Source organism: Thalassophryne amazonica, chromosome 11, assembly GCF_902500255.1.
Source record: "Thalassophryne amazonica chromosome 11, fThaAma1.1, whole genome shotgun sequence".
Lineage (NCBI taxonomy): Eukaryota > Metazoa > Chordata > Actinopteri > Batrachoidiformes > Batrachoididae > Thalassophryne > Thalassophryne amazonica.
In genome coordinates, this window is record NC_047113.1 from 68,375,957 (window position 1) to 68,389,378 (window position 13,422).

The following is a 13,422-nucleotide window of genomic DNA, read 5'->3' on the forward strand; positions in this document are numbered from 1 at the left end:
AATATCTTAACCCACTAACCCTTCACAGGTACGGTATCACAGCAGTTTTCCTCTCAGATGGTGTTAGGCTCAGTCTGCTACTTCGCTCTGCCTCTTGGCAGGGTCATTTATTTTCCTGAGAGGAGAGAATGGAAATGCATCATTCATACATGATGACGTTTCTAAAGCATGATATTCAGTTCAATCATTGGCATTACTGAGGTTTTTAGGTGTGTCAGGTGCTACTGACGGCTGTTTACAGCTCACAAGGCTCTCAGGGAGCAGCCGGTAAACAGGTTAGCATCCCAGAGACCGTCAGAAGCTCATTATTCAGTCGCCTGGAGGTTTAGCTTCAGTGCATTATATTATCAGTTGTTAATTAACCACCTGATCTCATCTGTCATCTCAGATACTCGAGACGCACATGTTCGGATTTTGTCCTCCCTGTTGTCCATCTTTACATTAAGTTATCAATACAGTGGACATGCACAAACTCACAGTGAACAAGTGCTAGTTTGATATTTGCAACCACTTAAATGCATGTGATAAATGTCAAATCTTTCATCCAATTATTTTCAATGCGCATGTGGACACAGAGTACAGGGTTGTCTGTAGAGCGATCCGCAGTGAGAACTCACGCTGCAAGACCATATTCACTCAGAATCTTGATCATTTTCTTCAGTACAAAGAAGTTGTTGCTCAAGAGAGAAAAAAGAGTGACATGAACACTTGTTTTCTCCTATGAATACATGCTTGGAGATTAGTTAGCATTCAGCAGATTTTCACTTCTTATTTCCAATAATTCTCTCAGGATCTGTTTACTGTGTGATACAATATATATTTTGCATAGGTAAACAATACTATTACAGCTGCAGTCAAAGGGGATTCTTGGAAGATAGGATTGCAATTACTTTGTTGTAAAGAAATGATTGCCTTTTTTTCTTCTTTTTATTGATGATAGTGCATGCATGCCCGCCCCGCACCCCCACCCTCACCCACATGCCTTTGAGCGCGCCATCTGTCTGCACTCAGGTGGACATAATGCATGAGGAGCGCTTTTCTGTCATATGTGACTTATCTATTGTTCTGACTTGGAATATTGCTGCCTTGTGTCAAGGAACGAATAAATACCAAAAGCAATTACTTCAGTGTGGTAAACCAATTGTGTCTGTCATCACTTGATTTTAAATGCAGCAAAGCACCAACAACGCCTTATAAATAAAAAAAGAATACCTCCAGTCTACCTTGTTAAAAGAAGACCTGTTCCTCTCACCTCACTGCATTAGTCTCCTGGAGAAGCTTTATTTAAAAAAAAAAAAACATCTCACATCAAATGAGTATCTCTTCAAAGACGGTCTAGAGTATGTTGAATTGTTATTCAGTGGCTCTGCTGCTTTGATTAAAAGGCTTAGTTTGATTATTTATTCATTATTATTATTATTATTATTATTTGGTTATTCTGTTCCTCCACAGGTAGTCAGCACTGACCCTTATCCAGTGAAGCTCCACTATGACAAATCCCATGACCATGTGTGGCTCCTCAGCTGGGGGGACATGGAGAAGAACTTCCCAACTCTGCAGGTAACCGCAAGACCGACTCATAAGATATTTTAAACTGATATCATTGGTGAAAATTTTAAAAGGCAAAGAAAGTTATTGGGTTTTCCAAAGTCCTCAGTTATTCAAAGTCCTGTGTTGTGCTGTACATGGCTGTTGTCACAACACTGTAAGAATAAGATATTAACTGGGAGAAGCTTTAGGTTGGTCACCCATGCCAAGTAACAACTGTTACCAGAACCTGCAGTAGATTCCTAGTTAAGATGATCCTCTGTCCAGCTGGAATGGACCCAGTTGAAGTGTGATTATTTTGGAAATTGTATTTTTTTTTTTTTTTTTTTTTTTTTTTGCTGTAGATTTTCTTCATGTGTTATAACTCCAACCTCTTTCATCATATTTATTCTGAATTCTCTCAGTCTACCATGCAGAAAATAGGTATCAGCTTTGGCTAGCGAAGTAACCTACCATATCATCCAGGGGCAGTCGTAGACTTTTGTCCACTTTGTGCAACAGAAACCAGGGATAAGTACCTACCCAATGGGCCACGGGGTCCATATAGTTCTTTCTTCATTTTATTTATTTATTTTTTTCATTTTGAGGCTTACCAGTGAACGATCTAAAGTGTCATTTTTGTGGAAGGTACTCATTATTGGGTAGAAGATGTTTTAAAAGTAAATTCTATGTAGGGTCATTAATACGAGTGCGTCTCATTGGATTCTGCAGTGTGAAGAGGTTGAGAGTCTACAAGTCCCCCCATCAAAGGTTACTTTCCCTAGCTAGGACCAGAACCCATTTACATTTCTGTCCAGGTGCTCCAGCTTCCTCACACCTCCAAAGACATGCAGGTTAGGTGAATTGGTCAATCTAAATTGACCATAGGTGTGTGTCAGTCTATATATGTTGGGCCTGTGATAGACTGGTGGCCTATCCAGGGTGTACCCTGCCTCTCATCCAGTGACTGCTGAGAATGGTTCCAACAACTCCCAGGGCCCTTACCTGGAATAAGCAAGTTTAGAGAATGGATGGCTGTAAGGTACCATCTGCATCCACATTGTGTTAAAATACCAAAAGTGTCTCCATACTCACAAGACTGTTGTTGTCAAACACTGAGGAACCTTTAAGCAAAACCCAAGTCCTCACCATTGAGACAATCCTGACTCAGTTCTGGAGTTTGAATGGAAGCATTTTTCTTAGTTCCTTCTTACGAAAAAAAAAAAAAAATCAAAATCTGTCCTGCTTTTATCTTGCAAACAGGAATAAAGTAATCAGGGTCAGAAATCAAAGATCAAAGGCAGGCTCAGCGTCAAAGCTCAGAACTCAAAGATCAGTGATCAAAGGCAAGCTTCACCTCCTGGCCTGGATCTCGACCAAAAATTAATCACCTCTTCTAAGACCCAAGAACTACCTCTTCACCAAGGTGTAATTGGAATCTATCCTTTTGAGATGTCCTGATGGCAATCCGGCAGACAGACAGACAAACGGCAACAACGATCTCTTCAACAAAAATCTCTTCATCAAATTTCAAGAGCCGACTGCAACTCCCATCTTAAATTATGCGTACTTCACCAACTTGGTTTTTATTTTTCTGGGATATCAGTTTGAGGGTCTCATCCTCAAGTGAATATCCATACTTAGGAGTCTTGGTTTTAATGAGATTTTTGCTTGAGTCCATATCCTCTGAAGTGATGTTAAGCCATTTGCTCAGCAGTTGAGCACATGGCTTTTTTCCGTCAAGTCACTCAAACAAATGTGTAATCATTTTACGAAGCAACCTAGTGCTTGAGTCTGCAGCACCTTTACTTTTGAGCTTTATTTGCAACTGCACTACCTTTAGTGCGCAAGTCACACTGTTTCCTGACACCTCCACTAGAACAACAACAGCCTTCCCCTCTCTGATAGGTGTATTTTCCCATGTTGGCTTTTTTTTCTTTAAACATGAAAAATGCCATTTGGAATTTGCTGAAACTGACAGAAATTTTAAACGCAAAATCTCACAATATCCTTCATTTTGCAGTATGTTAGTTTTTACCATAGACTATGTTTACTGGACAAACCCTCTGTGATGCCATGCAGAGGTTTTCTGAAGAACAGGTTTGAAGTACAAATAAGATGGTTCCGACTTGACGGTGTCTTACTCCACCTAATATAGGTCCAATCCATATATGTGTAAAGGGGTGGCGCGTGGGCATGCGCACCTCTTTCGTAGTTGGCAAGCTACCTCAGGCTAACAGGCTATGGAGCTTGTTTTGGGTGTTTGATTATCTTTGCAGACTGGGTGGTGGTTTTTATGAGTGGGTGTGGCTATTAAAAACTTGGGCATACTGCTGCCGCAACAACAACAGATCTATGAATTTAGCTAGCATCACCAAGCAATCAATTCTAGCTAATTGCTGCTAACAGCATGAACATACCACAAATTAAATAATGCTATAATTTCACTAAGCGCAAATACTGGAGCATAGATTTCTTAGACAGTCTGTTAGTAAAGTTCACCACACAGTAAGCCATAGTATATCAGATCTTTGTAATAAAATACTTTGAAAGTACAAACATGTTTGAGCCAACAGCAGGTTGTGGCCTCTGTTAGCAACTGGGAAAAGCACATTAGCTGTCACTTAAACCAACCAAACCCCTAATTATTTATCATTTTGTGGCTTACAATAGCTGAAACAGGTGAGCCATGCAAAATAACCCCTGTATGTATAGTAGTCATGAACAGGGAAACTAGCTATAGAGATATAAATGGTTTTCTGTATCAGGCTGTAAACAAGTTGGACATTTTAACATTGGATTCCATGGAGATTGATTCACTTTTGAAGTAAGCCTCAAGTGGTCCTTCAAGGAACTGTAGGTTTTGGCAGTTTTGTGTTGGCTTCTTTTGAAGGTCCAGAGGTTGCAGTTTGGTTTTTACAACCCCAATTCCAATGAAGTTGGGACGTTGTCCATCAATCCATCCATTTCCTTCCACTTCATCCAAGATCGGGTCGCAGGTGCAGCAGCTCAAGCAAAGCTGCCCAGACCTCCCAATCCACACACACCTCCCCCCGCTCCTCCTCCCTGCTCAGCTCTCTCTTCACCGCGATGGTCCAGACCCCGTCTACACCCTGACTGTGCCTAGAAATTCTGTCCATAAAGGTAATGAACAGAACCGGTGACAATGGGCAGCCCTGGCGGAGGCCAACATGCACTGGAAACAGGCTTGACATACTACCAGCAATGCGAACCAAGCTCCTGCTGCGGTTGTACAGGGACCGGATAGCCTTTAACAAAGCACCCTGGACCACGTACTCCAGGAGCACCTCCCACAGGGCACCTTGAGTGACACAGTTGAGCGCCTTCTCCAGATCCACAAACCACATGTGGACTGGTTGGGCGAACTCCCATGAATCCTCAAGCACCCAATGGAGGGTGTAGAGCTGGTCCAGTGTGCTGCAACCAGGATGAAAACCACACTACTCCTCCTGAATCCGAGGTTTGACTATCGGTCAAATTCTCCTCTCCAGTACTCTAGAATAGACCTTGCCGGGGAGGCTGAGGAGTGTGATCCCCCTGTAGTTGGAACACACCCTCCGGTCCCCCTTCCATGAACCCTCAAGCACCCAATGGAAGGTGTAGAGCTGGTCCAGTGTGCCGCAACCAGGATGAAAACCACACTGATCCTCCTGAATCTGAGGTTTGACTATCGGTCAAATTCTCCTCTCCAGTACTCTGGAATAGACCTTGCCGGGGAGGCTGAGGAGTGTGATCCCGCTGTAGTTGGAACACACCCTCTGGTCCCCCTTCTTAAACAGAGGGACCACGACCCCGGTCTGCCAATCCAGAGGCACTGTCCCCAACTGCAAAGCGATGTTGCAGAGACGTGTCAACCAAGACAGTTCCACAACATCCAGAGACCTAAGGTACTCCGGACGGATTTCATCCACCCCAGGAGCCTTTCCACCGAGGAGCTTTCTGACCACCTCGGTGACTTCGGCCTGGGTGATGGATGAGTCCACCTCTGAAATCCCAGTCTCTGCTTCCTCTTCTGAAGACGTGACGATGGGATTGAGGAGATCCTTGAAGTATTCCATCCACCACCCGACAAGATCCCCAGTCAGGGTCAACAGCTCCCCACCCGCACCGTAGACAGCGTTGGTGAAGAGCTGCTTCCGCCTCCGGAGGCGTCGGACGGTTTGCCAGAATTTCTTCTAGGCTGACCGATAGTCCTCCCCGACCTCCTCCCAGACTCGAGTTTTTGCCTCTGCAGCCACACAGGCTGCAGCACGCTTGGCCTGCCATTACCCGTCAGCTGCCTCCGGAGTCCCACCTGCCAACAAAGACAAGTAGGACTCCTTCAGCTTGACAGCATCCCTTACATCCGGCGTCCACATTGCTGCATCAACAATGGAGGTGGAGAACATGGTCCACTCGGACTCCATGTCTCTAACCTCCCCTAGGAGATCCCAGGAGGAGCGGATCAAACTCATCACCAGGTGGTGATCAGTCGACAGTTCAGCCCCTCTCTTCACCCAAGTGTCCGAGACACGTGGCCGAAGGTCAGATGATATGACTACAAAGTCGATCATTGACCTCCGGCTCAGGATGTCCTGGTGCCACATGCACTTTTGGACACCCTTGTGCTCAAACATGGTGTTTGTGATGGACAAACTGTGACTAGCACAGAAGTCCAACAACTGAACACCCTCGGGTTCAGATCGGGGAGGCTGTGGTCCCAATCACCCCCCTCCAGTTCTCACTGTCGCTGCCCACATAGGCGTTGAAGTCCTCCAGGAGAACAATGGAGTCCCCAGTCGAACCACTTTCTAGTACCCCTCCCAGGGACTCCAAGAAGGTCTGGTACTCTGCACTGCCGCCCGAAGGCATAGGGATGCGACCCTCTCACTCACCGGGGTGAACTCCAACACATGGTGACTGAGCTGGGAAGCAATGAGCAATGCTACCCCCGCCCGCCGCCTCTCCCCGTGGGCAACGCCAGAAAAGTGGAGCACCTAGCCCCTCTCCAGGAATTGGGTACCAGAGCCCAAGCTGTGTGTGGAGGTGAGCCCGACTGTCTCTAGTCGGTACCACTCAACCTCCCTCACAAGCTCAGACTCCTTCCCCCCCAGCGAGGTGACATTCCACATCCTGACAGCCAGAGGCTGTGAGCGCGGACTGGACCGCCAGGCCACCCGCCCTCAACCGCCACCCAGTCCTCTTTGAACCCGATCCCCATGGCCCCCTCTGCAGGTCGTGAACCCACAGGAGGGCGGGCCCACGTTGCTCTTTCGGGCTGGGCTCGGCCGAGCCCCGTGGGCTAAGGCCTGACCACCAGGCACTCGCGCGCGAGCCCCAACCCCAGGCCTGACTCCAGGGTGGGGCCCCGGCTCCGCCGTGCTGGGCGATGACTTATTGAGTGTTGTTAGAAGGAAAGGTGATGTAACACAGTGGTAAACATACCACTGTCCCAGCTTTGTTGAAACGTGTTGTAGGCATCCATTTCAAAATGAGCAAATATTTGCTCAAAAACAATAACGTTTATCAGTTTGAACATTAAATATCTTGTCTTTGTGGTGTATTCACTTGAATGTAGGTTGAATAGGATTTGCAAATCATTGTATTCTGTTTATATTTACATTTTACACAACGTCCAACTTCACTGGAATTGGGGTTGTTCATTCATTTGCTTAATGAACATCACTTGTTTTTTTCTTTCATTCCCAATTAAAAATCGGTTTGTTCTATATTTAATTCTTTTTTCTGAATATATCTTTCTGACACAAGTCTTGATGAACTCGTTAACATTGCTCTTTCAACATGAATAAGATTAATGTTGTAGTAATTCACATGCCCCCTGCTGTGGCTCAGCCTCAGGGCCTGCACCCCAGCTTGGGAATCATTGCTGTAAACTTTGGCTCACCGACTTGGAAAGGCATTGCGGCTAATTAAATTTGAATGCTTTTTAGTCATTCTGTCTTTCCTCCCTTATGTTACATTAATCAACCTCCCTGGGTTTTGGATTTTGTTCATCTTAATTTTAATTAATTGTCACTTTCAGTGGAATCGATGGGCATTTGGAGAAATGACACATTTCCAATTGTTTTGACTTTGGATTTCAAAACGTTCCCCAGTTCTAACAAAATTGTACCCTTTAATAAGTCAAGCTTATTATTGGATGCCGAGAAAGACATAATTTAGGGTTTTGGTTGGTGGCAATTCCTTTGTGCATCGTGACAAACTGAAGGAAAAGCCTGCCTACCGAAAAGCCAGTGGTTTTATGCGCCAAGCATTTTTAGACGCCATCAAGGACACACAGTAAACCACCTCCCACTGTGAAGCTCCAATGTCTGAGCAACAAGCAAACAGGCTGAATGACTCAAATGTTTCATTCTAAATGAGGGTATCCAAGCAGAAATACATATGAGAGCAACCTTATTTTAAGTAGATGTCGTAAAATGAAACTTGGACAAATGGAGACCTGAAGTGTTGGAATATGCCTCTGATAAGATTGTTTCTTTCCGAGGATGCATCTGCTGATTTCACTGCACTTCGTTTGCAATTTTGAGCTGCAATCATGAAAAAGCATCAATGCCTTCATTGGCATTTTTGCAGCATAATCCATTTCATCACCATTAATTCCTGTGTTCAATATCTTCTAAACAACCATTGATTTGTCACTAAATCACTATTTAAATGAAGCTTCTGTCATTCCAGAATAAAAAAAAATTGGTATTGTGAGCTGAATATATTTGTCAATAATGAGATCACAGAAAGTACAGCAGGTGGCACCTCACATCAGTCATTAAGAAATACACACATTATGATCATTCTGTCTGGAGGAGGCAGTTCCCAAAAACACAGCGACTGTGCAGGAAGTAGACGAGTGAGGGAAGCCACCAACACACTTATTACAACTCTTTCGAGACCACATCCAGACTTAAGTACAGCACCACCACTCTGAAGGAGTTAAAGTCTTTTGTGGATGTGGGCATAGTGTAATTTTTGTCGCATCACCAGTTGTACAGCTTCATGGTGGAGTGGATCACGGAGGGATTTTCTTCAAAGGATGAAATTAAATTTCAAATAAAGTTTGCCAGAATGCATACAACAGACCCGAGCCTAGATTTTATTGTATTGTATAAAATCCTTTTCTCTTTTCCATTCCACTCTGAAGCTGTGCCTGATGATGCAACAGACAAAAGTTCCTCCATGAACAGTTTCTCCCAGCACAGGCACAACAACTCCAATCTACAACTTCTGCAGGTTTTTCATGGTCCCTTGGTGGCTTCCCTGACCACTTGTTCTTACATGGTTATTCAGATTTACAAAGCTGCTTGTTCCTTACAGTACCATACTGTTTATGTCATAATGACTGAAGTACATGACAGTGAAGACATAGTCATTTGGTTTGTGACCGTAAGGTTAGATTGGATTAGATTAGACAGAACTTTATTGGTTCCTTGGGAAGACTCCTTCAGGGAAACTGAGGTTCCAGCAGCATTGTACAACAGCACACAGGGTAAGAAGCACACAGTGTCAAAAGTGAAAGTACAAGTAAAAAAGAAAACCAGTTTGAAATACAAATACACAACATAAATACCAGACATACTAATACAATAACATGCTTTTGGAAGGTGGTATGCATTTTCAGAGGCCCGACGTTCATGGCCAGTCACCCAAAATGACAGATATTCGCCCGAGTTAGACGAAGGCGAATATCTGTCATTGCGGATGACGGAATGGACGGAGGGACTCAGAAAATGCATACCGCACAACAAATGCATGTTATTTGCATTATCACTTTTTACTGAGATACACAACACATAACACGTACATAAAAAGTTGGCTCACTTTAACTTTTGTCGTGTTGGCTGGTGCACGCTGCTCTCCAAATTCGGCAGTGCGTCCTCATCAAGCTGGCTGCTCTGGCTGCTGTTCATTGTCGTACTATCCATGAGAAAATCATCCAGAATATCCATATTGGGACCAACACACACTTCTCGCCTTTTTATCTTTTCCTCTGTGGACAGTTTTTTTTTTTTCCCTCTGTGGACAGTTCTTGGGCTGCGCGCTATGATGTCATTTGTTTACGCACAGCAGGTGGGTATGCTGATACTCGTTCACTACTGCGGGCGGGTATAGCCAGGTAGCATCGATGTAAATCTACGCTACCGGCCTAGCAACACCTCGGTAAAGTGATAATAATGATCAATACTGGTTTACTGACTGCTACTCTTCCTCGCATTCTCATTCCCGATCTCTGTCTTCCTGCTACTCCTTCTCCCCCCGAGGGAGGAGCTGTACAGTCTGATGGCCTGAGGGACAAAGGAGTTTGGTTCTGCACTTGGGAAGGAGCAGTCTGTAATGGGTTATGCAATATTTTGTGATCTCCACGCAAATTAAAGCTGTATGTTACACTGCAAACACACCTTTATTGTTTTATTACAACTCCATTGTGTTGGTACGCAGATGCAAAATTACAAAAATTGTGCCAATGTCCAAATATTTATGGACCTGAGTGTACATGGCAGAGTGGACAAGAGAAGGACTTTGAAAACAGATCAAGTCCAAGCTTACTTCTCTCATGCATAGTGTTGTCTGGAGACCTGTCACTCCTATTGCCTCCCCAGCAGACACCCCTAACACACGCTTCTGACCTCGCTCCTCAAGATAGCCCCGTAGCCCCAAATGTCTGGGAGTAGCTGAAAGTTTGTCTTCTTCAGAAAATCATTTTCGTCTTTTTGATTTTCTTTACTCTTCTTCTGCAATGACATGATTCAAATGCATTCACTTTTTTTTCCGAGGTTATTATAGCTCCACGCATTGGTTGGATTGAAGTGGCAGATCAGCGGTACGTTCTGGTTAAATTACACTTGCACATGTTCAGCACGCTTACTTCTAGAATGGAACGTTCCCAGTTCAAGGTCACCTGTGTGCAACTGGCGCTGCATAAGAAGCAGCATCCAGCATAAAACACATGCCAATTCAACATGCGAATCCACACTGGATTCACTGTGGTTACGGGAAAAGCCGAAGGAAATGACGAGTGTATCATTCTTGTGTTGAAAACCAGCAAAAAGTCATTAATGCCACAGTTAAATCACAGCCAACACACATCTGTCGGTGTGCCACTGAACATCATCTGTGCAGTCATCTGGCGAATAATGGCTGAATGGATCAACTGAATCCTTCAGGCACAAAATTTCCCTGGAGAAATTTTACTCCTCGAATCATTCCTGTTCCACAAACCCACTAAAAAATATTAGTGTTTGGAAAATGCTGCAGGATTGAATTGTCTCCTGAACTCCCTCAAACTGAATGGCATTTTTTAAAGATTTTTAAAATTGCATCAAGACATTCACAGTCTTGCTGCTGCAGGATACATTTGCATCATTTCTAAGGACACTTTGATGAGTTAAGACATTTTTTTTTGTCCTCCAGAATCGATCGCAACTACACATCCTCAGCATGTTGCCATCCATGATGGAAGATTTTCAAGGTGGTTGTGTTTGAAAAGACAGATGTTCTGTGTTTTTTTCTTTTAACGGGTAATAAAAGTGTTAAAATATGAACTCAGCTGCCATGCCTCTCTCTGTGGTAAACCTCAAACAGTTTGAGTTAACACGCTGGAATTGGTACAAACAACACAGCACTGAGCATATTTATCACACTCGTGTTGAACAACTTTCCTCCTCCTCCTGCTCCTCCTCCTCTTCCTCCCCTGCTGCTCACCAGGTGATCAATCAGGCCAGTGGAAGAACGTCCCACCACACGGTTCACACCCAGCCGGTCGGCAGGAACTTCGACAGAGTGGACGACTTCTTCATTCCTGCCTCCAGCCTCATCATTAACCATGTCAGGTAAGCAGAGTGCCATTGAATAAAATTCTTCATGCAAATTGAGCTGCAAATTAAATTCATCCCGTTGGCACTTTATGCACTTGCAAAAAAAAAATTCTCCAATGGAGTTTTTCAGCCCAGTGGTCATCGTTGCTACACATGAATAAATGAGTGAGCACCTGAAATAACCCTACAATATAATGTTCTCTCATCAGTTATGTTAACTAAAGATATTCATATTGAAAAATTAATAATGCAAAGTCTAATGGAGGAGACAAAATGTGCAAAGTCATTTTTAATTGGTGATTTGCAGTTGGTCAGGGTGTCATGTTAAACATGCATACAGTCTCATATGACTGTGTATGAAGAAAGTCTCCTGTTGTATGAAGTCTTCTGTGGTGTATGTCACAGAAGTCTATATCTGAGCTAATGTTTGCTTGTCGTGACCAATTTGGCGAAAACATCAATGTAATGAAACATTCATTACACATTTAGTGTCTTACCTTAGCCTTCTTCTGCTTTGGTGGCAATGCTCTGTATTCATTATACGAGGGCTGTCAATAAAGTAACGGTCCTTTTTATTTTTTTCAAAAACTATATGGATTTCATTCATATGTTTTTACGTCAGACATGCTTGAACCCTCGTGCGCATGCGTGAGTTTTTCCACGCCTGTCGGTGACGTCATTCGCCTGTGAGCACTCCTTGTGGGAGGAGTCGTCCAGCCCCTCGTCGGAATTCCTTTGTCTGAGAAGTTGCTGAGAGACTGGCGCGTTGTTTGATCAAAATTTTTTCTAAACCTGTGAGACACATCGAAGTGGACACGGTTCGAAAAATTAAGCTGGTTTTCAGTGAAAATTTTAACAGCTGATGAGAGATTTTGAGGTGATTCTGTCGCTTTAAGGACTTTTCACGGTGCGAGACGTCGTGCAGCGCTCTCAGGCGGCGTCATCAGCCTGTTCAAGCTGAAAACCTCCACATTTCAGGCTCTATTGATCCAGGACATCGTGAGAGAACAGAGAAGTTTCAGAAGAAGTCGGTTTCAGCATTTTATCCGGATATTCCACTGTTAAAGGAGATTTTTTTAATGAAAGACGTGCGGACGGATCCGCGCGTCGGGACGCAGCCGACGCGGTGCGGCGGCACAGGAAAAACACCTCCGTGTTGATAACCATTTGTAAAATCCAGGCGGCTTTTGATGGCTTTCAGTGGAGTGAGTATATGAGAAATTGTTTAACAGGCAGGACATGTTCCAACTTGTCCTTAAGGCTTTCAACAGAGGTGTTTTTCCTGTGGCGGAGCGTCGCGGCGGCTGCGTCCCGACGCGCGGACCCGTCCGCACGTCTTTCATTAAAAAAATCTCCTTAACAGTGGAATATCCGGATAAAATGCTGAAACCGACTTCTTCTGAAACTTCTCTGTTCTCTCACGACGTCCTGCATCAATAGAGCCTGAAATGTGGAGGTTTTCAGCTTGAACAGGCTGATGACGCTGCCTGAGAGCGCTGAGCGACGTCTCGCACCGTGAAAAGTCCTTAAAGCGACAGAATCACCTCAAAAGCTCTCATCAGCCGTTAAAATTTTCACTGAAAACCAGCTTAATTTTTCGAACTGTGTCCACTTCGATGTGTCTCACAGGTTTAGAAAAAATTTTGATCAAACAACGCGCCAGTCTCTCAGCAACTTCTCAGACAAAGGAATTCCGACGAGGGGCTGGACGACTCCTCCCACAAGGAGTGCTCACAGGCGAATGACGTCACCGACAGGCGTGGAAAAACTCACGCATGCGCACGAGGGTTCAAGCATGTCTGACGTAAAAACATATGAATGAAATCCATATAGTTTTTGAAAAAAATAAAAAGGACCGTAACTTTATTGACAGCCCTCGTATGTTGGCCATTGAAAAAGAGATGCTTATTTCAGCCTTGTGTTAACCCTTGAAATCAGACGTAAGTTGGAAATCATCTCAGAGCAAATGTACGCCTTGCAAAGGAAGATGTTAGAGACCAGGTAATACTCATAAATCGGACTTGGTCAGTCAGAGGAGCTATAAATGTGTTTCTCTGCTTAACCC

The 13,422-nt window shown here is 44.1% G+C and overlaps 1 protein-coding gene across 6 annotated transcripts in view; it reads left to right on the plus strand.

Moving 5' to 3' along the window:
- Positions 1-13,422, plus strand: part of fstl5 (follistatin-like 5) — a 661,980-nt gene that overhangs the window by 599,728 nt on the left and 48,830 nt on the right. For all 6 annotated transcript variants that reach the window (XM_034182069.1, XM_034182072.1, XM_034182073.1 and 3 more), the window contains 2 exons: positions 1,453-1,560; positions 11,248-11,372. In XM_034182069.1, the coding sequence (XP_034037960.1) occupies positions 1,453-1,560; positions 11,248-11,372 (233 nt within the window). The remainder of the gene's footprint in view (positions 1-1,452; positions 1,561-11,247; positions 11,373-13,422) is intronic.